We start from the raw sequence: 25,653 nt of genomic DNA on the forward strand, positions 1-25,653 counted from the left end.
CTAATTCTCGCTCAAGTTGTGAAATTAGTGTTATATAACATTTCTAATTACTTGCGAGTGATTTTAATGAGATAAATTGCAATTTCCAATTATCTGCGAGTACACATTTTTGTGATTTTACTATCATTCGCAGAAATAGCAGAAATTAATACTCGCTAAATATATCACCTTAAGGTATTAAAAATCAGTAATCATCGTAGTTGCTGCATTCGTGACAAGATAATAATTAATAGTATGGCTAAGAGTGCACGAGTAGCCATACTATTGATTGTTAATCGTTTGTGATGCAGTTTTAAGGACATTTTTAGCTGCAGTTTCAGTAAAAAAAATTTGCCGCGGCCGTTATTCGAACGTGCGGTTGTCAAGGCAGCAATTGCACGTCGTTAATGACGACATGCAATTACTGATATGCGATTAATCACTGCACGAATCACAGTGAATAATAGGACAACATGCGATTATACGTATAATATTATAATTATTAGAGCTAATAATCAATCACCAAAAATGCAACTCACAAAGTAATTAATTTAAAAACAGTGCTCAGACTAGGTCTAACTATTTATAAAAATGAGAAGTTCTTTGCACGGATAAAATAAATGTCCAATCCTTATAATTATAGTAAGCACGCCAGCTAATCTGCATCTTCTTCATCATCATCGGTATCGCAGTGGGTATAATCACTGGACTTAGTAGCCTGTATGAAGAGGATACTACATTAGATGTAACTGCACAAGCAGTAGGACCGTATAGGCCTGGATAGATTATGCTCGGAATAATTTTACCATAATAGGTGTCTAAAGAATAATTGGGGAATAATAGGATGGATCATGCAATGTCCATTTTTTGTTACATTAAATTTGTATAACAATGTTTTCATGGAAAAAATGCTTGAAGGTGAATATTATGGATTAGTTCAAGTTAGTTCAAGTCAGCCAGTTAAAATAGATAACACCTGAGAATCATGATTATTAATTATGTTGTGTGTCAATTGTGTGCTGTGTTTATGTCTATGTACGTCTTTATTATGTCTAGATTTTTTATGAGAATAATAGGCACATTTTAAAAAAGCATAGTTTATCAGGGCCTAGACATTGCATGCCTATTAACTATTCTCTGGTTCCCATAAAATAATTCTTTTTCGTTCACCTAATATTCTTTGAATCACCTCATTTATCGAATTGTGCAACTGGGTTTAGCCATTTTATATAGTAATTAATCTACTACTGGACGCACCGTGTTTTGGTGGTTTTTATTAGTACCGCATATTTTCGTCGGGTAAAATATTCGTTATTTTCGTGGGCAAGCTGACTTCCACGAAAACGTAGGCGTGGCTTACCAGAACGCATGCAATGAAGTCAAACGAAATTTTTCCTCATCGAATTGAACGAATTTTAAACCCCATGAAAAGTTACCCGCTATACAGTATAGACATTGACCCTGTCCATTAAGTGCATGTATTTAATAATTAAGTCAATAGTGCGTAGTTGGCAACGCCCGATTGAAAATCCGCCTAATGGTGGTCTGTTTCACTTGATGCTCGAGAGCACCTATTGCTCAAAATCATGCCGTCATAAATATCAAGGCCTAACTGTAGGGGTGGTATTTATGCTTAAGAAAACATGCAGCTATTATTCTCAGTGTAAACCACAAGCACATAATAGACTTACATCTCATTGAGATGAAACTATATATTATAACGGAGATATCCACCGTCAATGAGAAAGTACACATAATTATAGTATATATAAGGAGACAAATGCTTGGCTCGGTACTGACTTTTACAAAATCATATTCTCATAATAACAATTGTTTAGAAGGTGTCGTCCGTTGTGCCAAAATAATTCTCACCCAAAAAATGCTAGTCTGATAATTATAAGCACGCAAAAAATCTACCAACCCCTAAGTAAGCAGCCACACACATGCAGAGACAAGTCATCTCACCTTCATGTTATACAGGTAGACTGCTAGATCATCTTCCATCTCTCCTCTCCTACTCACCGCTTTTTTGGTCTGTGACATTTAAAATGGCAAGGAATTAGCACCATGCGTGCATGCTATATACACACAGCACATAATAATATAGTTACATCACTAGGGGTACATTAAACTCTTGCTCCTGGTCAAGTCATGTACTACCACAATTGGACCACTGAAGATAATATCAAACTTTTGCATTACTTCACAAATTCATGACATAGAGATCTTTTTGGGGGAATAAAATAAGCATCAAACATCACTTGTGCAACGGCAGCTAAAACAGCAAAAGTCAGTACTTTCCTTTGGAAATGAGCGCAGCCTGAAAAGTAGCAGTTCACAAGGTAATAAACAGACAGTGACGACCATTTCTGGATTTTGCTGAATGTAAAACACCCTCTTTTTAAGCGAACTTCCGGATTTTAGTTGTGTGCTGATACGAACGCTTAGAGCAACTTCTACAGGCTGAAAGATGACATAGCAGACGCCACTGGCAGCTATTTTTAGATCCACATGCTTTTTTTGCTATGGTCCGCCTACTACTTCCGTCCGGGAATTCCTCCCAGTATACTCTATGCATGCACATGCACTATACACTAAATACAGTGGAACCTCCATAAAACGGATACCATTGCATGGGGAACAGCCTTTTGGCTTTGTTGAGAGGTTTCGATTGCCAGGTATGTATGCTCTAAGTCAATTCCTACTACTTGAAGATTTGCTAACTGCTTCTCTAGCTCATACAAGCTTTGAAAAGGCTGTAGACAAGCTACAGCTACGTAGGTTTTCGCAATAATGCGACCGCAGCAATAACTTTCCGCTAGTGGTTGTCCGTTCTGGGACGTTATTTTCCATGCTAAGGCTGGTTAGGGATTCTATAAAGCTGCTCGTTATACGGAGTAGAGAGGTGGCCGTTCCTAAGAGGTTGCTTTACATTGAAGTCATCAATCCGGACCTGAGCTTTTGGCTGTTTTATATAGCGTGTGGTTGCTTTCGGAGGCGGTCGTTAATGGAGGTTCCGCTGTATAATTATAGTAAGACTCGTTGATCTAAATTCTAAATTCACATGCAAGGGTTATATACATGCACAAAATCATGTGTGCAACATGATCCACTGCCTGAATAATGGTGAACATTTATCGTATATTATACCTTTGGAACAGATCGTGTCCTTGGAGCAGAATACCTTGTTGGCTCCTGTACAGCCAGCTCACTGGCCATAAGTGGCGTTTCTTGATTGTACATGACATCATACTGACCCTCATCGTCACTGTAATCACATCGAAATTGATCACGCTCACCCTGCATGCATGTGAACGAAGAAACATCAATGCAATGTAAAGTATGTTTTTTTTAGTCACATACAATGTAATCTAAGTTTCAAATGCGAGACTGTGTCTTTTGATTGCGAATTTTCACGAACTCTCAAGGAAGAAAGTATGCACATGCAGTGACATTCGCTAATGAGTATTACAAATGAGTATCACGTACTTGAAACCGGTATTATTATTATAGTAATTTTAAATAATTATAGTAATTATTTATTGTTGTTAACAAACGTATGGACCAGGAGTTTGATCACCTGTTGTTTGCTTGCTAATTTTCGCTCAAGAGGGATGATGTCCTCCATGAGGTTGGTGTAGGCATGTCTATTCTCACCAGTCCAGTGACTGTAAAAAGGGGGGAAAAAAGGAGAAAAACATAAAATAAGACAACAGTGTGGAATTAAGGTTTCACAAATCAGAGATAGTCATGTACCTGACACCCAAAGCAAACTACAAAACGGTATTATGAAAATGGTTCAGCTATACACATCAGCTGCTAAGCTAAAGTGAATGTGGTCACCTATTTCTCTGTAGTAGCCTCTGGTTAGAGAGAGCATTAACCCTGGCTCCAGTGTACTCCCCCTCCATCGTCAGCTTGGCTGTGTTGCGTGCCACATGGGAACCAACCACACCCATGTCAATGCCTACGAACGATAAGTACATACAGTTAGTGTAAGCAATAATAATAATAGTGACATGTTAAACAACTTTATGGAGAAAATCAAATTAGAACTGTTCGATCTATAATTATGTGTAAATCTAGTCCATGCTTATACATGAAAACTAACATGCGTGCAATACAAGATGCCTCACTGCACTCACTCACCCCTCTCGGCAATGTCTCTGTCCCTAGTGACGGGTTTGGCCTGAGAAATTACTCGTACACACCTTGACCCATCCCTGCCTGTGTACTCAATCTGCAACTGGAAGGGGAGGTGATCCCTCCCATCTATTTGAAGGGGCGGGAGCCGCTTGACCTTAGGCTTAGGAGATGCCCCACTGGCAGTGTCTCCCTTATCTATGTATGAAGAAAGACTAATGATTCTTTGAATTTCAGTACAAGGAAAACAAGGAAAACAGTGTATACACAATTGCACATTATTTTAGCTGTTGCTATGATTATCATGATTGTACCAGTGCATGGGGAGCCATGGCACTGTACAATTTGTAATAGCGCTGATACCAGAACACAGTAAGTACTGTAAACTGTACAAAGGAATGCATAACATTTATGTGTTACAGACACATAAATATTATAAATACAATACATGTGCATGGCTAAATCTTTCCCAACAGACATGGAAAGCATAATTATGATAAACATACCATCTCCGTCAGTAGAGCCCTTGACAGAAGGTCGGTTCTTCTTGGTCCTGGATCCGTACTCGTACGTGAGCTCAGTATCAGCCGTCACATTGCCCACTGGTATCAACAGCATGCTCTCCTGGCTATCCTCAGAACGAAAGTATCTGAGTTGAGGTGAAAGTAGAACATTTTCATAGACATAACTAGCAATCAGTTTTGGAAGTATAATTATAAAATCATCTGTTCGACAGTCTTTGATGGAGCTACAAACTGGTTACTTTTCTCTTTCCTAACCCTGACAATGTACACGACAGTTTCTATTAATTCTTATGAGAGCAGGGTTTTAGAACACTTCTACTCACAGTTCACTGTGTAGTACAATCTTTGCCCGGACGTTAGTGGCAATAACAGGATTGGCTAGAATGCTGGTGAACTCCTTTGTGATGTTCAGCGGGTTGACGGTGGTAACCTGGATAAAATGTCAACAGGTATTACAAACATACATTTGTAGTATACTTTCAGCAGCACATATAACATGTATTAAAAGCAAGTAGAAACTCGTGCAAATTACCTGTCCTCCAGTTTTGTCTGCCACTTGACCCAGCTCTGTTGCCTTACAGTCTGTACCTCTGATTCTCACCAATGACACTGTCACACTGTGCAAGTAAGTAGGTATACGTGAGGGAAATGACATGCTATGAAATTGGCTGCAGGGCTTGCGTGAGATATACATTATTATACATTCACGTAAGTACTTCTAACGGCTTCAACCAGCAAATCAACGAAAGGGTAGTGTTATCACAACAACGTGGGCAATGGCCTAGGGATGAAATGGACACCCAAATTAGTTAATGTACAATCTGACACACATGCACTAACAGTGCTAACAAATAAGTGAAGTTCCTCAAGTTCACAGAACACAATGTTGCTGCATGGTGAAAATGTGCACGTGAGTTTTAATTTACTTTTTTTCCACAGCTAGAGTGCCCATGTTCTCATAGAAAGTCTGTGCCTCTCCTCTTGCTTCGGCTGATACCAGGTCTACACAGTGAAGGAAAACACATGCAGTGAAACAATCAGTATATAGAACGATATTGCCTAGCAAACGTATAAACGTACGTAACTAGTTGCTATAATACATTTAGGTCAGGTGATGATGATAGTGACAACCATCAGAAAATAGGGATGACAAAAGTATACACACTCACCATCCAGGTTTCCCACTCCTTTGTTTGCCAAACCATCAGTACATATGATCACCTGCACACCAAAATACTATTTCACAGCATTCACACAAATACGATTGCTATAATTACTAATCTGTGACTGTATGTATTCATGCATGCAGCTTGGCTATATATAGTCGTTACGATCAGCTAACACCAGCGCTCAATTTGAAATGCTGTTGACTTTTACCTTGGAGCCGGGAATCCTAGCAGCCATGGAGATAGACAACAGCAGAGCTGGCCCCAATGCAGTCTGACCACTCTCCTCAAGACTAAAAAACATTACAACCATCATGGAGGAGGCAAAATATTTTCTCATAGTGCCAATACATAAATCCTGACCGACCATGCATGTATAATATCATGTAGAGTCACAGTACGAATTTAAAGAACATGCGAAGCATAATTATTGATGAGAAATTCTTACTCAAAGACGTTCTTGCTCAGTTTCTTGTGTGTGTCCTTGATGAGACCAGGCAGAGGGACGTCCCCTCCAACTTTCACTAGGGCGTCCACACTCCACAGTTTGTCACCTGCCATAGTTACAGGGGTGCTACGCCCATCACCCACCACTGTCACCTGATGAGTTAAGATTATCACAAAAGGCACTAGGATGCTAAACTCATGAACTCCAGATTCATGAAGCGGAATCATGTAAATTATTCACGCTATAGCTGAAATATACAGTATATACACTGCATGTACCTCATCTCCGAAAGTAACCAGGGCAACCCTGTTGGTTGGATGTGCACCGGCTAGTAGAGTCAACTGGTGATCAACTGCAGCTTGTACACCCTGTACACGGGAGTCAAGGTTAAACAGTATCCCTGTGAAACTTGCTTATACATCTGCATGGCATTACTTGCATGTGATATTTAGCCCAGGTTAAATTACCTGTAGTCTGGACACGTAAGTGTTGTTTCTGCTCTGTCCGGGCATGTACTGGTTCTCATTGTGCACGTTCAGCGAGGACAACCCACGCACACGGTCGTGACCTTTCAGCTCAAACTTCCCTGGCACCTGCAAAATATTTATCACAATTGTTAACCCTATTAAATAAGGATTGAAACATTGATGCACAATGAGTGCAGGTGTTGCTATTATAGCTGAGCGTGCATACACACATTTATAGTATCTGATAGACAGAATAAGGTTATTGTAGTATAATGTCATGTAGCCTCCTTCGCAGCCTCTCCTTTTTCTGTTCTTTGTCACACGGTCAATAAGATAAAATACGGTAAGAATTGGAGGAACAAAGAAAGAAAGAACGAACCGTCTAAGAAAAAGGAGAGCCTGCCTCGCTAAGTCGCGTGACGGTGGCACAGTGGTGGCAGTGTGAAAATGAGCGTGGGCTTTCAGTAGATGGGCGGAGCCTGACAGGCAACAAAGCCACAGGATGCCTACGCATTGTAGACTTACTTCATATGCAAGTCTGGAGATAATTATTATCATAGACGATGGCTTTAATACCTAGCATAGTGAAGTCTGAAGACTAAAGGTCTATCTTTGAGCCTATCCTCAAGCCTCAAATTGAGGCTTGAGTTATTATTGAGCAGTAGTCTAGTCTAGAAACAGTGTAAAATGACAATGTTGCAAGGTTGTGATCTCATGAGTACTGACAGAGTGACTAAACTATACTAATTTGTGTGCATGAGACAGTTTTCACAGGAGCACGAGCACCAATGTCGAATTTTCCCTTCGTTCAATACATGTAATAGATTGAAGATCGATAGGGTCCTGTCAATTCCATAGTCGTGTAATCCTATTGTAGTAGTATTAGAGGTTCTGCTCCTTTTGGAAACTTTCTGGCAGTAGAACCAGCTCTATAGTGGATACGGAAATAATACCTGCAGATAAGCACTCAGGTCTACATTGTCTGCTGTAATTTAAAACACTCAACTGGGTCGAACGTGAGAGGTCTTGAGAGTGGGAGCACATTGAGTTTGATAAGGCGAGTCTTGTAGTCTGTAGTTCTGCTGTAGTTCTACTGTAATTATCCGAGGATAAAATTGGTTGCCCTTGCCCTTCTAGTTTGGATAGTGTGATTGTTCCAAGGCAATCTTCTTCTTCTTATTATTATGACTTGGACTAAAACATTCCTTCTGATGACATGAAGGGATCTGTCAATTTTGGCATGTCAGAAGTATTGCTGTGAGTTGTCCAGGATCTGGGATAGGTTCCTTCTTTGCCCAGGTCCTTTTGACAAGTGCTATTATCAGATACAGTAGTACTCTAGCCTTTCATGCTTCATCTTGTAGAGCTAACTTCTACATACTGTGTTCTGTAGCTTCACACACTCTTTGCCTCTAGTTCCTGGTAAATACGCTCTAAGTACTGTGTCACAGTGTGTGGGAGGACAGATATTGCGGTTTACTCTTGCCCACGCTCAATTAAATTTGGCTACGTCAGTAGCAGATCACAAGACTTAGCGGGGCAGGCCTTCCTTTTTCTTAGTGGCTTCCTTTTTTTATTCTTTGCTCTCTCCAATTATTCCCGTATGGTGTTAATATTGTGACAAACAACAGAATCAAAATTATAACTGAAAAAGGAAGGCCTGCGAAGGAGGCTAAATGTCATGAGTATGTATGAACAATGAAAAATCACATGATGATGTTCAGGTACTGTACCTATAATAAGTATTTATAAGTGCGATCCCAGTATAGCTTAGATCTATAATCTGTTCCTACGCTATACAGAACTATGGCACTAAGTGTTCTGCTGGTGACCTGTCTAATTCTGAAGTTGCTTGAAACAGGTGTGACTGCTACAAACTACTGTGTCATCGAACAAACGTCTACTGATTCAAATTGCCAGACACTGCAATACTATGCTAAACACCTTCAGAACATTAGCAACCAAGATGGCAACATTACAATGACATTTTTGCCTGGTGATCACAAGCTAACGGAAATAACTTTCCACTTGATAAACAGGACAAGCGTTGCATTCACCACCTGGACTCAACAAAATGTTAAAATCTCTGTGGGGTTTGGAGCCGGAATCACCCTTGAAAACATTACAAACCTTACTATCCAACATGTGACAATAATTCCAAACCCTATCGAAGGTGCACTCATTTTCAAAAATATACAATTATTCCGGTTGATACAAATAAATATTACATATACACAAGTCAAAATTCCACCACCAACAATCAGTCCTTCAATGAGTAACATACGAAACACTGAAATAACTCAATCAACATTTGATCACTGCATTCTCATTTTTGGACAAGAACATGACAGCTCGATCAAAGAAATCAGCCTGGCCTTACAGAATGTATCGATTTCCTCAGTCAGATTTCATTCGATACACTCAGCAGTAAGAATTACAATGGATGAAGGAACGTATCTACTGAATTTTACCAACTCCTCTATATCAAGTCAAAACACTGGAATACACCTCAAGGTATACAATTCCAAGCTTATTTTTGATATGGAAAATGTGAACATTACAAATTCACACGATGGTCTATACATAGAAGATATGAGTGATAAGCAACTGTCCACTGTTACAGTAAATGCTGCTTATTGCTTGTTTGAGGCAAATAGATATGGGATAGTGATAAACTCTTTGACAGACGTTCCCTCCACTGTGATTGTAACAATGAAGAATTGTAACATCACAAACAATACAGAAAGTGGCATCATTATCCACAAATCACGATCCGTGAAATTGCAAATGACAGTTGAATTCTGCCATTTTACAGGCAACACTGGTGTTAGCATATTAATAGATGCAACAGATGAAGAGGGGTCTAAGCTAAAGCTGAACAATTGCACATTCCTCAGTAATGAAGATGTTCTGCAAGCACGATCTGTAGTTCAACTGCACGGCTACATAGAAACACGTCTATCCAATTGTTTCTTTCAAGATAACCGAAACACACCTATCGAAATTAATTTTGGGGACTTAGTATTTACACACAATAACTGGTTCATCGGTAACCGTGGTTATTACGGTGGGGGTGTATCATTAATCGACTCTACCGTCATTTTCACTGTGAATGCACAAGTCTACTTCACAAATAACAGTGCACGTTTCGGAGGTGCAATATATGTTGTCAAAACATCGTGTGCAAGCAAATCCCCACTTTGTTTCTATTCAGCAGCCAATAGTTCATATATTTATCTCACTGAGAATACAGCTGACAGTGGAGGTGATGAAATATACGGTGCAGCACTTAACGATACATGTATTGCCAATAGTAATTCAAATACAAGTGTATCAGTCTACCGCAATCATTTCAAGTTCAACAATTATACTGAACCCAAACTATCTTTGGTTACATCTGATCCCAAACGAATATGCTTGTGTCGCCAAGATACTCTAATACCTATTTGCTCTGATATCAATTACATATTCAATACATCCATAAAGAATGGATATCCCGGAGAATACTTTGTATTTTACATAGTCCTAGTGGGTTACGAATTTGGTACTGTTTCAGGCACGGCTTACATCAGAGCTCTAGATACGGAAAATGTCCAGTCAGTAGCTATTAACTCGACATCATGCACTGCAGTGAACTACACAATCAACTCCAAGCTGAACACCACAGTAACACTGGTACTGACGACTCAGGAGATAGCTCTGAGAGAGTACGGGGATCGAGATTACATGGAGGCCGCAATCGAGACGTACAACGAATCAGAAGTGATACCAGAATCTCTACTCACTACTCCCGTCTATATTGATATCAAAGTACAAGATTGTCCAGAAGGTTTCTCTTTTAATGATAGACGTAATATATGCGAATGTGATCTTAAGAACCAAACTACCTGTATTATCTGCAATAGCCAGCGGTTATTTAAAATGAGTGGAACGCAATGGATTGGAGAAGGGGTGCTGTACACAGAACATGCTCCCCATGGTCACATCAATACATCAGAAAAGTGGGTTACCTTGGATGGTGTGGCTAATGAATGCCCTGCTATTAATGGAGAATCACTTGAAGTTGACGAACAATGTGCTAACAATCATACTGGACAATTGTGTGGTAATTGTAGTGGCAATTACAGTCTAACTCTAGGAAGACCAGACTGTAAAGAATGTGCATATAAAGGCCTAGCGTTTATCGTTTTCTTTATACTTGCTGGCCCTTTATTGGTAGCTCTAATTAAAATGCTTGATCTCACTGTAACTATTGGCAGTGTTAATGGGCTAATCATCTACGCCAATCTTGTCTGGGCAAACGAAAGTATTATCTTCAATTCAAGAGAGTGCGAGTTCAATGAATATTTTCTGAAAGTGTTCATTGCGTGGATAAATCTTGATTTCGGAATTACTGAGTGCTTCTTCAAGGGTTTTAATGCAGTCTGGAAAGCATTCTTCCAATTTTTGTTTCCTATCTACATATGGATACTAGCTATAGCGATAATCTTTGCATCCAGATACTCTGACAGAGTTGCTCGAGTGTTCGGCACTAAGTCTGTTTCACTACTGGCAACACTTTTCCTACTATCATATTCAAAGCTATTAACAGCAGTCACTACAGTCTTTGATGGCACGACCCTAGGAAATATTACTGTATGGACAGAGGATGGAACTATCGAGTATATGAGAGAGGAGCATATCGCACTGTTCCTTGTATCTCTAGTATTCTCTACGCTTTTTCTTCTCCCATTCACAGCTAGCCTACTATTTATTCAGCCTTTACGAGCTATTTCACATATCAGGCCGTTTCAATGGGTCCACAAGCTCAAGCCTTTTTTCGATGCCTACACAGGAATTCTTGAGGACAAGTACCACTATTGGGTGGGTGTTCTCATACTGGCTAGAGGTGCTATCCTAATCACAACAGCTATTACACAAGACAAACGCCATGATCTAATCGCACTTGCCATTATTTCAGCTTTGCTTTGCCTACACACTGGTGTCTACAAGAAATGGTATTTGACCTTGATAGAAAAATCCTTTCTGTTAAACCTCAACTTGTTTGCAACCGCTTTATTAGGTATATATGTACAGCAAGGTGTTGACGGAAGCAAGCAACTTGGAAACACTGTTACAGGCATCTTTGTGGGAATTAGTTTTGCTCAATTCGTTTGTATCATCATTGGCCACATTTTCATGCAAGGAAGAAAGTTATACCAAAAATACTATACTCAGCCAGAGGAAGATCCTAACAATCCACCATTGCTTATAGAAGGAAGAGATGACAGCCAATTTGCAAACTAACTGATTTTTGTCTATGTGTTTGTAACTCTATAATAGGAGACTATAGTAATTGTAAGAGACTGGAACGTTATTTGTGTTGATCGTTTTGTATTTGGTAGGTAGATGTATTTACCTTATGTTACGTAAATGTATTTATCTTATTCTAATTTTTGTGACGTCATGCCAGCTTAGTTTATGATTGATGAGTTTTTGTGAGAGACCTCGTGTAGAACAAAAACTCTGTATGCCTGTATTTTGTGTGTTGTTGTTGATTTTCTTGTAATAAACCATTCAAGCTACCTGGTATAGCTAGTCCTACCTATAGAGAAGGATCCGCTCGGTGACAGTAATATATAAAAGTGATACCGATTATGCACATTGTACATTATGGCACTTATATAGCCACCATCTGCTAAATCATCCATTGCATGAATCAGTACTAGGCCAAATATAGTATGTACTTGTATGGCCTAAAATATATATTATGGTCCGCCATCCTCGATTTTACCACTGCATACTTTTCACCACTGCATAAAATGCACTAGAATATAAACTTCATTACCTTTGTATTTATACATTTTATACAGTGGTAAGAAAGGTCAAGAATGGCGGACCAAATATACTTTAGTGCAAGCATACAAGTTACACTCGAATATGGGCCGGATCACCAACTATAACGACCATGACTACAATATTTATACTGAGGCGAGTGCACACAGAAATGTTACTCAATCCAACCACGTCCCTGGGCTCACCTCAGTGGTGACGCACATGCTCCCAGATACATCAATGCAGAACATAACAAGAGAGTCCTCCACTCCACCTCCTTGTGCCACACCCTCTGTAGCCTGGGCGGGGGCAATCATGAATGTTGTGTCCTCTTTGGTAGGCATCTCCTCAGGTACAATGTCCACCTCATTCGTCGTCCCACAGAATTCACACTCCCATATCTGTGCGATGGAATATGAACTGAACCGTTATGTATAGCTCCACAAGGTAGCCGCAAAGAGCAAGCAAGCACATAGTTTACTGTATCGTATATACATGTACTACTCGAGCAGCTGAGAATTTATCTCATTCTGTGCAGGGGTAACCTGAAACCAGCATGAAATTGGGCAGCTTAATGCATGCCACATAAAAGTCAATGAACAGAGAGTGAGAGCCGGAAGAAATGCAATTAAGAAAGTACTTTCCACTCACCTTCTCATCTTTGTCTGGGTCCTCTTGGTCCTTGATGGAGGAGAGGTGTGAGAGGATGGCAGAGCAGTTGGGGTTAGTACACACCACAGAGTCGCCAGTGTGTACATCGCTGGGCTCAACCAGGGTGTTGAATTTGACCGCCAGAACGTTGGTGTCGGCACGACGAGTGACACGCCCACCACGTCTTGTGCGGCTAGGATCTAGGGGTGAGCATGTGTGTGAGAGTGAATACAGGCATTATTATCATCAATTAACGTATGACACAATTATTTCTTAACCTGTAGCGTAACGTAATAAAGGTGTGCCTCAGAGCTAACTTATTATGATCATGTTGCACAGGAGGAAGTAAGTATTGAGGTGTACTAATGCTTAGGGATTGTTTGCATGATTTTCTAAATTGGATAGAATGCTTCCTCTAACCAATCTAATTGCAGTATTTATGGCAAACGTGATCTAAATCAGCACAGAGATTCAGGCTTGTTCCACTGCATGCATGGAATTGTCGATGTACATGTAAATGTAAATGTAAATACAAGCAGAAATAAACTCACCACTTTGCCAATTCACACGAGGTTTTTTAACCTTTTTAATTCCAGACTTAGTGAGTCTATTCTTGATGATGCCCCTAGCAGGGCGGGGTGGAGGAGGGGGACTCCCTATCACGCAAGGAAATAATTTTGAACTACACACATACAGCACACTAATTTGCAGGAGAGACAATTACATGTACATACATGCATTGATACCAGATTATGTACGTGCATGTACAATCATTCATACATGCATGTATTATACACGTATACACTTATTACACTTATTATAATAATCATAGCAGCATAATAATTATTCCTATACCTTGTTGAGCTGGAGTAGAGAAAGCCTTGGTTTTTGTCTCTGATATCTTTACATACTCTACCTCCTTCTTCTCTCTCTTGTGTTTAAAGAGCTTAGATTTTGGCTTAGGCTTATCTGCAGTAGCCCCAGTTGCAGTTTCCACTGGATGATGCAAGCGGACATAGTTAGGATCCTTCCTAGCCGGTGTTTCATCATCACCAGAGTCCTCAGTCTCTGTCTCATTACCACTACCTTCATCCCTGAGGGGTAGAGATGGGGGGAGTGATATTGCAGGTGGTGGAGAAGGGACAGCCCCGGGTTGGTTCTCCTCGGCATCGTCCAATGGGAGGTACTTAGTCGTGGATCCCTCTAATGGGGCATCAGCAGCCTGGGATATAGAGAATGAATGCAAGACATTGGTGAATATACGGTATAGTAGCAACGTAATAATTACAGTTAGCTTATAGACATGAACTGAATTACGACAATACTGTTAGTGTCTTTGTTTTCTATGAAAGCAAAGAGGTCAGAAATCTACATGTACATGTACTTGGGGTACACTGTCCATGTATACATGTACATTGTATATAGTCATTGTCTCAACAACTTGTGATTATGACTAAAGGACTATTGGACTATATTGGACTGCTCAATCAACCCAGTACACTCGTGCAAGCCAACGTGTCTCTCATAATAATAATTGTGATACAGCAATTGAAAGTAATGCGCCTATCAATAATTATGTTGTCCCACTATACCCTTCCCCCCCCTCTCCCCTTGGGACATGTAGGGGATTTTGACACTGATTGACCTAATATTTTGGCCCATGCTGAGGGATTTGACTTTGCTTTGCGTAGTAAAGCTTCCTTTACAACCTGATGTGTGCAACACAGCTTGAGGCTCATAAACCTGGCTGGAAGGAATTTGACATGGGGTATAGCCCGACCCCTCTATGTACCCCTAATAACCTGCTTCGAATTGGGATGGATAGCAGCCATTGGGGTCAGAGTGGGTACGGTGGCTTGGCCCTCATCAGAGTCATCACTGAAAAATGATGATCAAATGAATAACACACTCCAATATCACTCAAACAAATTATGTTCTCATCTGTAGTTAATTATACTCCCGGTCCCATGCAGACGTCAAATGTTATATTATTTATACTCGACTCACCCCTCGCTAAGGCTGAGCCACATTCCTTCATTGAGTTCTGTCTCTGAGACAAACTCTTCATCAGATTGATCATACATCCAAACATACTTTGATCCACAATCCATTTTTGTCAGGATATAAACTGAGATCTATAGTATAGTACTGAGTTCGAGTACGAGATCGAGTGGGGAAATGCACGGTTTTGTTTATATTAAAGCATAAAGGGAGGTCCTAGACTAGTTGTTTTTATACAGGCTCTGCATATGCGCTGAGGTAATGCAAATCATGCTACTATTTTTATTCTTGAGCTCCACCCTCTTTCAGATGAGTCAGCTGATTGAATGGGAATCTGACTTAGGAATGGATTACTGCTAAGATGATGATGTCATTGATGAGACATTCTTATTAGAGACCAATGTTTTCTTCTGTGGTTAGGTCGTGATGTCATTCAGACTTTGCTAGAAAATGGCGGATGTGGCGTGAGTGATTCAAGTGCTCTTACTCAGTCTTCCCTAATAATACAAGTACAAAAGTCGAAATAGCTATCGTTGATTTTTGCTTGAGAAAGTCAAAAGAGTTAGAAGGTACGTACGTGGATGGTCTTGGTCCTATTTAACGTTTAACTACATGGCTTCTGTGAAAAACCAAACTTTGTTTTTGATTTTACAACGTGTGTTCTACTTAGTCTAATAGTCAGGCTTTCTATTGTAGTGCCTCTTGAAAGCTAATTGTTAGCTGGGTTTCCTTGGGGTATAGATTAGATATCCAAGTGCTCATGCGTTTGTCCCTGTACGTCCATATTGGTTTCCCGTTCCCCCCCTGGCCCGTTAATAATACTACTACCAACATTCACAATTGTTTTACCTAAATCCTTACAACAAATCTAGCTACATATGAAGTTTGTTGTAACATGATAGTTACATAATTATGTGAAATGGTTACGATAACTATTGTCATGGCACCCTGTTATCTACTCTAACAGACTGTGAATTAGATCACGGGGCACAATCACCATTGACACCAGTTAATGGGCACAAAATATGCACGTTCTTGTTCATTCCCTCTTTACATAGTATGCTTAATGTTAATAATTAGAGTGTATCATGTTTTTGTATTTCTGTTGAGCCAAGTTTCTTTGTACAACATTACAGGGCTTTAATTGTCAGTTGCAGTGCCATTTCTCAGCACTTCGTAGTTTAGGATTCCAAGCTGTAGTGTAATACCAACAAATGGTTTCATTTATGTATTTAGCCAATTGCACAACCTTGCAATTCATCTACATGTACGTGGTACATTGTCAGCTTGTTATAACAGTGCCTTGCTATTAAACGTTCAATATTTATTGTTTATTATGTACGTGTTTTTCCATTGTACTAGGGGAATGCAACCGCAGACCTGTAGGGACTGTATCGTCTTTACCATTCATGTGCTCTACATTGTACTTGTATTTGCTTAGATTAGTGTTGTGGTGTGTACGTTGGCAGGTGGTTGAATAACAGTGCAGGTGTTGGGAGGTTGTTTTCACTGTATCCATGCAACGTTAGCACACCATAGGGGTGTATTCTCCTACACTAACTCATACCATTAGCAAAAGTTCTCTGTGTAATTGGTGGTAACCGTTTGGCTGAATGCATCTGTTACAGTCGTTAACTAACATAATCATGATGCCATACACATGTGCATATGTAGCATGCTAGCGCTATTTAGTATTTCTAATCTTCTCACCATTTTAGGGGGCTGAGATTTGTAGCTGGTTAAACTCATATCGTTAAATTAGACAATGTTGGGTGTAATGCTAACCGGCTTTGTTTATACCATGTAGGATTTCATGACACTCTCACATGCACATATTAGCTCCTCGTGTTTACCTTTGAACCTGTCATTATTATGCTGTGTTCCTGTGCACTGTTCTTGATTGTATTCCCATCCTCTTGTGGTTGTGGAAGGTATTGAAAGAGACCACTTCCCTATTATGTTTGTACACCATATTATTTACCCACTTTTGTAATCCCGTGTGAACAACTCAATTAGCTATTGTGACAATGTATAGTCTCTGTAGACGCACCAATGTGAGTCATATAACCTTCTGTCTAACGTTACCTTGTTTTCCCTACATGTTTTTTTATGGTAACGCTGTGTATGAGATCTCATAATAGTCGTTTCGTTAAAGAGGTACTCTTTGCTCTAGCCAGTGTGATTTGTTGGTAGTCATAAGTATTTTTGATATCCTTGTGCTTTCCCTGAACCTGTCTTGTGTGTAGGATGGAGCTGAGAGTTGGAGGCAAGTACAGACTGGGGAGAAAGATTGGCAGTGGTTCATTCGGGGACATCTATCTAGGTGAGAGAAAGATCTCCTCAGTATATGTAGCTTGTCCTGCATACATGAGTGCCCAATCGTAAAATGCACGATGTTTTGATTTGGGCTCATGTGTGTGGGTACTGTCTGTTGAATTCATTCACGGTGTTGGCAGTCACTCAACTAATCGCCATACAATGTGGCATCCCCACACCCAGTATGGACAGTCTAACTGCCATTGTTCTGTTCCTATATTTACATGTATCCCATACGTCCCTTGCTCCTTTTTTCATCTGCTGTGATGTGTAGGAGTATTCCCTTACAGATTGGCTATATATAATTGTAGAGCTTCAGTTTGTTGACACTTAAGAGAGATTAAAGGTTAAGAGAGATAAAGCGATTTTGTCAGGAGTAATAGTAAATGACCAATTCATTATCCAACAGAATGTGTGGTACGTACGTGTTAGGAGGGCTTCTTCGTATACAATAAAAATGATCTGTAACATTGTCACAGTAATTCTGCATCACTTCCTTTTTGGATGTACACATTTATATTGCCAATGAAGCTGTGTATGTGATTATGTAATACTATACTCTCTGGTTCTCAACAAGTGTAATTCTGTCAGTACAAAAGCACACACACATGCCGGTACCGGCGTGTGTGTGTGCGTGCTTTTGTAAGCAGTTATATATCATTTTCACCACCCACACTACAATATTATTATTTCCATTGTCCTAATGTCTTCTCGACATAGTGTATTTCCCAGTATTTCTCTTGGTACATTATGAGATCTCAGCATGCTCTTTTGCTGCACCTGCCATATGACATCATAGTATGGAAGTGTAATTTAGTGTACAACACAAACAATCATTGGGAGAGTTATGGGATTGTGTGCAAGCCTGTGTTTAGCTTCTGCTTTGTGTTTTATTGTTTCGTTTGTTGTTTACTTAGTCTAGTAAGTGATTAAGCCTTGCAAGTAGTTGCTGTAATTAATTTTGATCACACGAGCAGATGGCTTTGTTGTGTCTACTCATAGCTTCCTTTCTTACATGAACACACTTCGGCTTGTGGTACATGTATAATGAACTTTCATATGAGGTATAATGAATGCTGAATTTGTCGGTACATGTACGTACTTGGTTTTACAGGTGAGATTGAAATAACTGTTGACACTGTCGGCATTATGTGCTAAGCTTATTCACAGCATTAAACAGCAGTCACAATAAAGAAAGAGATTGAACATTAATAGCATGAGACTGATATATCATGAGACTGAGTGTTGTATAGAATGTAAAGGCACAAGCCTGAGGGCGAGCTGCCTGTACATGTTTGCAGACATGTACAGCACGATGATTTTCATGCTATATATAATTATATGTTTTATACCATGATGACCCTGTTCCAAATTCTCTTCAAGGCGTGTAGGGTCTGTATGACCTAAGTCTTTTATTACACGCTTGTTACCATAACCTGGTATGATATTCCCTTACAGTGATTTGTTTTACCACCGTGTTGTGTTCATGTGTAGTGTACTATAAGAGTCTATTAAAGTAAGTACAAGTACTAAGTCTACGTCTACCATCAGTACATGTACAGTACATATTTCATGTTTGCATACTCTACATCCTTGAGAAATAAGAATGGTACATGTAGGTTTTTGTACAGGTGCTGTGTTGGAGCTCTTAAAAAGATCCAGTCATATATAATTGTCCTTTTCTGTCGTGTATAGACATTTATGGGCATACACATGTGTCATGCACACCTACACGCTTGTACTGCCTTTTCCACTCCCCCTCACTACAGGTACCAACATACAAACAAGGGCTGAGGTGGCTATCAAGCTTGAGTGTGTAAAGACAAACCACCCACAGCTTCACATAGAAGCCAAGTTCTACAAGATGATGCAGTCAGGAGGTGAGTGGAAGTGTTTGTTCTCGTGTGTGTTTTTTCAAACATGGATTCTACATGTGTGTACGTGTATGTGTCAACATATATGTAGTATATGCTGCCGGTGCGTCTACTCTCCACCTTTGTTGTTATGCTCTCCCCACGTACGCACACACACACACACACACACACTCACAGTTGGTATACCCTCCATTAAGTGGTGTGGCACAGAGGGAGACTACAATGTGCTAGTAATGGAGCTACTCGGACCCAGCTTAGAAGATCTCTTCAATTTCTGTTCTCGGAAGTTCAGCTTGAAGACTGTTCTATTATTGGCTGACCAATTGGTAAGTATTATAGTATAGAACAAGATTGTAGCAAGCCTTATCCTATGTCTACATTTTTTTGCTCTTACATGTATGCACAAGTAAGTGTCCAATTACACCTTCTGTTCCTTATACCTACAGTACATGTGTGATCCCTATTATAGAAGAAAATCAGTATAATTATGTACCTGTATCCTTATAGAGCACATTCATTATCTCACAAATGCATTAGCTGCTAATAGGATGATCTTCGTTGAGTCTGTGTGTCAGTAATCCGATGCTTGTGGGAGTGGGTCTGTGTGTGAGCTTTTGTCTATTCGTTTGCAGACAATGATCATAGCTCAGAAATGCCAAGACTGTCTGTCATTAATTCACTGTTTGGGAATTTGCTTTGACGCCGTGATAGTAGTAATCGCTATTCAAAGAGATCATTACTTTTATACTGTCCTTTGTAGAATAAATTATATGTGTGTGTGTGTGTGTGTGTGTGTGTGTGTGTGTGTGTGTGTGTGTGTGCTGTACTGCCTCCATACATAATGGATTCTCAGTATGCATAGCCATAATACTGAACTGATTAGCACTCACATTATTATATTGTTTTTTTAGTGCATAGATTTACACTCCCATTCCACTTTAGATCAGCAGGATTGAGTACATCCATTCCAAGAACTTCATTCACCGAGACGTGAAGCCTGACAACTTTTTAATGGGTTTGGGCAAGAAAGGAAATCTGGTGTACATAATCGACTTTGGTCTGGCCAAGAAGTATCGCGATGCACGAACTCACCAGCACATTCCTTACAGAGAAAACAAGAACCTCACTGGGACAGCCAGATATGCTTCTATTAACACTCACTTAGGAATTGGTGAGCATTAATGTTACAATGGCTTCTGGTGATACATACGTGTAGACGTATAGACCAAATATATTGGTGATATGTACGTGTAGACATGTAGACAACTTTGTTAACACTTGAGCAGGAATTTTGCTTTACACATTTAATTTGTCCGAGATTATTGTGTGATACTAAAGATTCCCTTGCTGCATTGCCTACTTCGACTACGTTCTTGTAGAGTTTGAGATGTGCAGCTTTTAAGTACTATGAACTCAATCTCTGTCCCACCTGACAGAGCAAAGCCGGCGTGATGACTTGGAGTCGCTTGGCTACATGCTCATGTACTTCAACCTGGGCAGTCTGCCCTGGCAAGGACTCAAGGCAGCCAACAAGAAACAGAAGTATGAGAGAATCAGTGAAAAGAAGATATCCACCCCGGTTGAAATGCTCTGCAGAGGATATCCTAGTGAGTAGATGACAAGTGTGGGGTGGGTGGGCGATTTGTTGGTGACAGTGTGTATTAGGTACATGTACGTAGGTGGGTGCTGTATGAAGTGTCAGTGCTTATTAGGATTTAGAATTGAAAGGACATAATATCCTACCATTGCTTTGATGGCCTGACATACATGTATAATATCAGGCAGCTAGGAATCTGTGGAGCCATCCATCAAATGCAAAATGCTTACAAATCTACTGCTTGCCACAGTCATTTCTTCTGTTTTCAAGAGTAGCAATACTAACTAGATGCCTGCTCCTTTTAGCCTTCAGAGATATCACAACGAGAACTAGTACTGAGACTAGACTTAGGAACAGAGCTACAGAACTATTACTAGCACTAAAATATTATTATCTGGCCATTTGTCAGAGCACATGGCAAATTAACCCGTCACGTGTACTAAATGGTCAAGGGCCAACTGTTGTAATATGCACTGAGCACAGTGTACACGTACTACAATGTAACTCCGTTTTGCTGTTGGTCTTTAATCATAACTGCTTTTTAGTGCATACACACCCTTGCAGTATTCTGCATTGGTGAAGCTTTCTCCCTTGGTAAATGATATGTACATGTACAGTATGGGCACAGAGGAGGATAGTCAGGGTCAATTAAATCTGCTTCCAGAGGACATTTCCAATCATCTAATCTTCCTTTAATACCTACAATGTTAAACTTTCACTGTGGTTGGAGACAAAGAAAGAGTAGACAGTCAGAATGCAATTAAAGTCCTCCGGAAGCAGATTTTAATTGAAAACTTTTGACCCTGACTATCCTCCTCTGGTATGAGCAGCTCTGCTAATTAATATATCCTATCCTTGCAGGTGAATTTGCTACATACTTAAACTTCTGCCGCTCCCTTAAGTTTGAGGACAAGCCTGACTATGCGTACCTCCGACAGCTGTTCCGCAGTCTTTTTCACAAGCTGGGCTACACCTATGACTACGTGTTCGACTGGAACACAGCCAGATTGGTGAGTCCAAACATGTTCAAACAGGTGTCATTCATTATAATACATGTGTACACTTACATTTAGACCTACCGTATATATATGTTTGTCAGACGCACTCAAATAGTAGCCTCCCTACAACCCATCTTTAGTGCAATTACATGTATAAGCCAAGCCGCTCTCAAATAGTAGCCTCCCTACAACCCATCTTCAGTGCAATTACATGTATAAGCCAAGCCGCTCTCAAATAGTAGCCTCCCTACAACCCATCTTCAGTGCAATTACATGTATAAGCCAAGCCGCTCTCAAATAGTAGCCTCCCTACAGCCCATCTTCAGTGCAATTATAAGCCACTCTCAAATAGTAGCCTCCCTACAGCCCATCTTCAGTGCAATTATAAGCCACTCTCAAATAGTAGCCTCCCTACAGCCCATCTTCAGTGCAATTATAAGCCACTCTCAAATAGTAGCCTCCCTACAGCCCATCTTCAGTGCAATTATAAGCCGCTCTCAAATAGTAGCCTCCCTACAGCCCATCTTCAGTGCAATTATAAGCCACTCTCAAATAGTAGCCTCCCTACAACCCATCTTCAGTGCAATTATAAGCCGCTCTCAGATAGTAGCCTCCCTACAACCCATCTTCAGTGCAATTATAAGCCACTCTCAAATAGTAGCCTCCCTACAACCCATCTTCAGTGCAATTATAAGCCACTCTCAAATAGTAGCTGTAGTAAACTTTGAGGCTATGCCTCTGCACGTGCCAGCCATATTGATACTGGTATCTACCGTAGCAACTAGCTAGGTAGCAGCTTGTTAGTGCTTTTGAAAGACTTTCTCATGGCAGAGTTCGAGTTTGTGTAGGTGAAAAGAACTTTTGATGACAAACTAAAGGTTGTTGAATTAGCTGGAACAGTGGCCTCGAATTGTAGCCTCCTCAGCCAGCAAAATGAATGATTTAGTAGCCACAGCCTCTGATCAAGCATATACGGTATATGCATGGTTACATTGACGTAATCAACAATCCTTACATTACAAGCACGTACTATAGGACTGTTCACAGAGTGCTTTTTGGTAACAAGCATGTTGATCCTTCCTTACCTAATCGGGTGAATATCCACATGAACAGCATGATGTACAGTCACTTTCCACATTGCTTTACCTACAGTCAAGCGGTGATCAGAGTGCTAGTCATGGGGTTGTTGCAGGAGCACTTCAGGGATATGCTGCACATCAGGTAAGCCTTGCACCTTAAACTGCTGAATGCTTGTAATCTCAGTATGATACAAGTCGATCCGTCTATAAGTGTATACATGTACTGTGTACCAAACCCTGGATTCAATTTACTACACCACAGCATGAATATACGGTTCTTATCGCAATTCAACGTAACTGTACGTAAATTACCTCTTTCAGGCTATCACCCCAACATCGAGACAGGCTATAGCTGGGACTCCCATCAGGAGCCACGGGATATCCTCTCTTCAGCAGCAGCCATCCTCAGGAGCAAGTAAGATCAACATCATGGTCAATTAAGTTAATTTACACTGAGTTTGTATGTGTACAATGTACATGCGCTCCAATGTGTACTGCAACATCTTCTTCTGGCATTGTCACCGTGATTTCTACGCATAGTAGTGAAGAATACTTTTACTGTATTCGAAAAATTTGGTTTAGTTCGTGCGGTTTCGTACACCTGTACAGTATTGAATCTACATTTACCGCATTCTCTCCTCGCCCTGATGCATTTGTCATCCTATTTTCCTCCCCCTTCAGTTCCGATGACCCGTACTCGTTCAAGGACTGACAAAGACAAGGAATTGCCACCACACACTGGGGCTCAGCCTCACTGGTCCATGGCTGGGGGTCATGGCTCAGGGGCTGTAGGAGGCATCGACTATCATCGCAGTGGTCAGACGAGACAAGGTAATAATAGGTGGTATGTAAATAAATGTAATTATTGATGGATGGGTACACCTACGTGTACTAACATGTGCTGGTAATACCCCTATACTTTTTATGTATGTAATGTACATAGTGTGGGTCTTCTCTGAACTATGAACTATTGTATAGACACCTTTATTCACTGTCTGCCACCGGTAGGATGTTGATGTTCCTGCTGTCTTTGTTGATTTCCTGGCATAGTGCAAACCTTATCCTGCTTTGGATGGGTTCATACTTACATCATGCCCGGAGGAGGTAGGACACGCATCACGTGTGCCTTAGTAATTAACAATCCACGTTTAACCGCATAGACAAGGATTTGTGCATGAAAAGTGCGGATCTTCAAGCAGCCAAAACAGCAGCGATCCCACATTCAGCTATCATGTAATGAAAGGATAGTACTAACTTATGGATCAGCGATCTCAGTGGGATCTCGGCTCAATAGCTTGAAATTCACCTGATCAAACCTATAGTGGTTTTCACTGTACATAGGCTACTATGGAGAGCAGTATAGGGGGGTTAACTCAGGTTAGTTGCCGTCTTCCATACCAGTTTACAATAATTTATTGGAGATTACTAGAAAGTGATGTGAGAGCACAACAGTAGATCTACCACAGGCACCATATACATGTAGCTACACTGAAATTTGAAAGGTTAGGTCAAGAGCCTAACGTATACATTGTATGCCACACATTCCATTGTCATGTGACGTATGACACATGTCCTGCCTCCTCTGCATTGTGCCTGTAGATACTCACTTCTATAACTGAGGCCAGCACGTTATAGTAGTCTGTTTGTATTTTCTGAGTCTGCCTGCATGCCATAAGCGCTGCGTTTACAGCAGGGATAGCCTTTACACAACAACTTTATTATTTTTAATAGTGGCAGATCTCTTGATGTAAAAACGAGCAAAAGCTAAGAAGTTCGAATTTGCACATTGGCTGCATGGCTAGCTAGCTACACGTGGCCTTTATTTGAGGTACGTATTTACAGCTAAAGTGATCTCGTACCAGGATAAAGTAGAATTATGATTGTGGTTGTTGCTTCTTTGCTTATCCTGGCCGGCCCCAGCACATACCATGTACCAGGAGCCATAATTATTTCTAAAACTCCAGGCTTCTTTGCTGTGATCCTAGTCCACAGTGCTGCATGTCATCATCTCTTTATTTCACTCTTTGGATTTCTATAGATCTACATTATTCATGTCAACAGCCGAGGGTTAGCACTTCTTCAGTGCTCTATAGTTGATGTATGAACAATTATATGATACATTCGTGATGCTAGTGGTGTGTTAATACTCTTAGCAACTAAATCAATTTTGTAATTTTAACTTGCACACAGACTCAGGGCAGCGTGTGCGTAACTCTCGACCGACTGACCGAGAACTGAGAGACCCAGCCACTGCCCAGAACACTGACTTTGTCCCCTCCAGTAGCAGACACAAATCAAGTTACTCAAAGAAGTAGACTGATCACAGCCTACATGTGATATTAAATAACACTCCTAATCAATACCATTTGTTAAGACTGCTATCAGTAAGCTTCCATCTTTACTGAGTTTTCTTTAGTGTATCACTGTGACTGTTTACATGTATCTGTGTACTGTATGTACTGTGAGCGCTCTGGCGCTACACATTCACTTCAACCTTATCGTCTGCACTGTATCTGTTACATTTACTGTGTCTTAAATTATTGTTTATAATGTGACTATGTCGATCAACTGTACTATTATCCTGTGTGCAAATTTT

The 25,653-nt window shown here is 40.3% G+C and overlaps 3 protein-coding genes across 4 annotated transcripts; 2 read left to right on the top strand and 1 right to left on the bottom strand.

The window, feature by feature from the left end:
• Nucleotides 1-472: 472 nt before the first annotated feature.
• Nucleotides 473-15,448, bottom strand: LOC135350896 (circularly permutated Ras protein 1-like). Its single transcript, XM_064549749.1, has 21 exons — nt 15,200-15,448; nt 14,995-15,070; nt 14,048-14,414; nt 13,744-13,848; nt 13,193-13,392; nt 12,748-12,942; nt 6,728-6,853; nt 6,539-6,628; nt 6,261-6,412; nt 6,024-6,105; nt 5,816-5,867; nt 5,573-5,648; nt 5,179-5,263; nt 4,970-5,076; nt 4,629-4,771; nt 4,129-4,320; nt 3,823-3,946; nt 3,560-3,647; nt 3,130-3,279; nt 1,945-2,013; nt 473-697 (listed from the first exon to the last, which is right to left on the bottom strand). The coding sequence occupies exons 1-21, from the start codon at nt 15,301-15,303 to the stop codon at nt 635-637; spliced, it is 2,646 nt and encodes an 881-aa protein (XP_064405819.1). The 5' UTR covers nt 15,304-15,448; the 3' UTR covers nt 473-634.
• Nucleotides 8,402-12,279, top strand: LOC135350894 (uncharacterized). The gene has a single exon (XM_064549748.1). It carries the CDS (start codon nt 8,534-8,536, stop codon nt 12,011-12,013), a length of 3,480 nt encoding a protein of 1,159 aa, XP_064405818.1. The 5' UTR covers nt 8,402-8,533; the 3' UTR covers nt 12,014-12,279.
• Nucleotides 15,449-15,600: 152 nt separating the features above from the next.
• On the top strand, nt 15,601-25,619 carry LOC135350902 (casein kinase I-like). Of its 2 annotated transcripts, none has more exons than XM_064549762.1 (11): nt 15,601-15,762; nt 17,440-17,516; nt 19,279-19,389; nt 19,561-19,709; nt 20,326-20,554; nt 20,820-20,990; nt 21,842-21,990; nt 23,131-23,199; nt 23,379-23,472; nt 23,739-23,888; nt 25,248-25,619. In XM_064549762.1, the coding sequence occupies exons 2-11, from the start codon at nt 17,441-17,443 to the stop codon at nt 25,370-25,372; spliced, it is 1,323 nt and encodes a 440-aa protein (XP_064405832.1). In that variant the 5' UTR covers nt 15,601-15,762; nt 17,440; the 3' UTR covers nt 25,373-25,619. The 2 variants fall into 2 exon arrangements, with proteins under 2 accessions (XP_064405832.1, XP_064405833.1); XM_064549763.1 differs by lacking the exon at nt 25,248-25,619 and adding an exon at nt 24,066-25,213.
• Nucleotides 25,620-25,653: the final 34 nt, after the last annotated feature.

The sequence above is a fragment of the Halichondria panicea genome, chromosome 17, assembly GCF_963675165.1.
Source record: "Halichondria panicea chromosome 17, odHalPani1.1, whole genome shotgun sequence".
NCBI classification, from domain to species: Eukaryota; Metazoa; Porifera; class Demospongiae; order Suberitida; family Halichondriidae; genus Halichondria; species Halichondria panicea.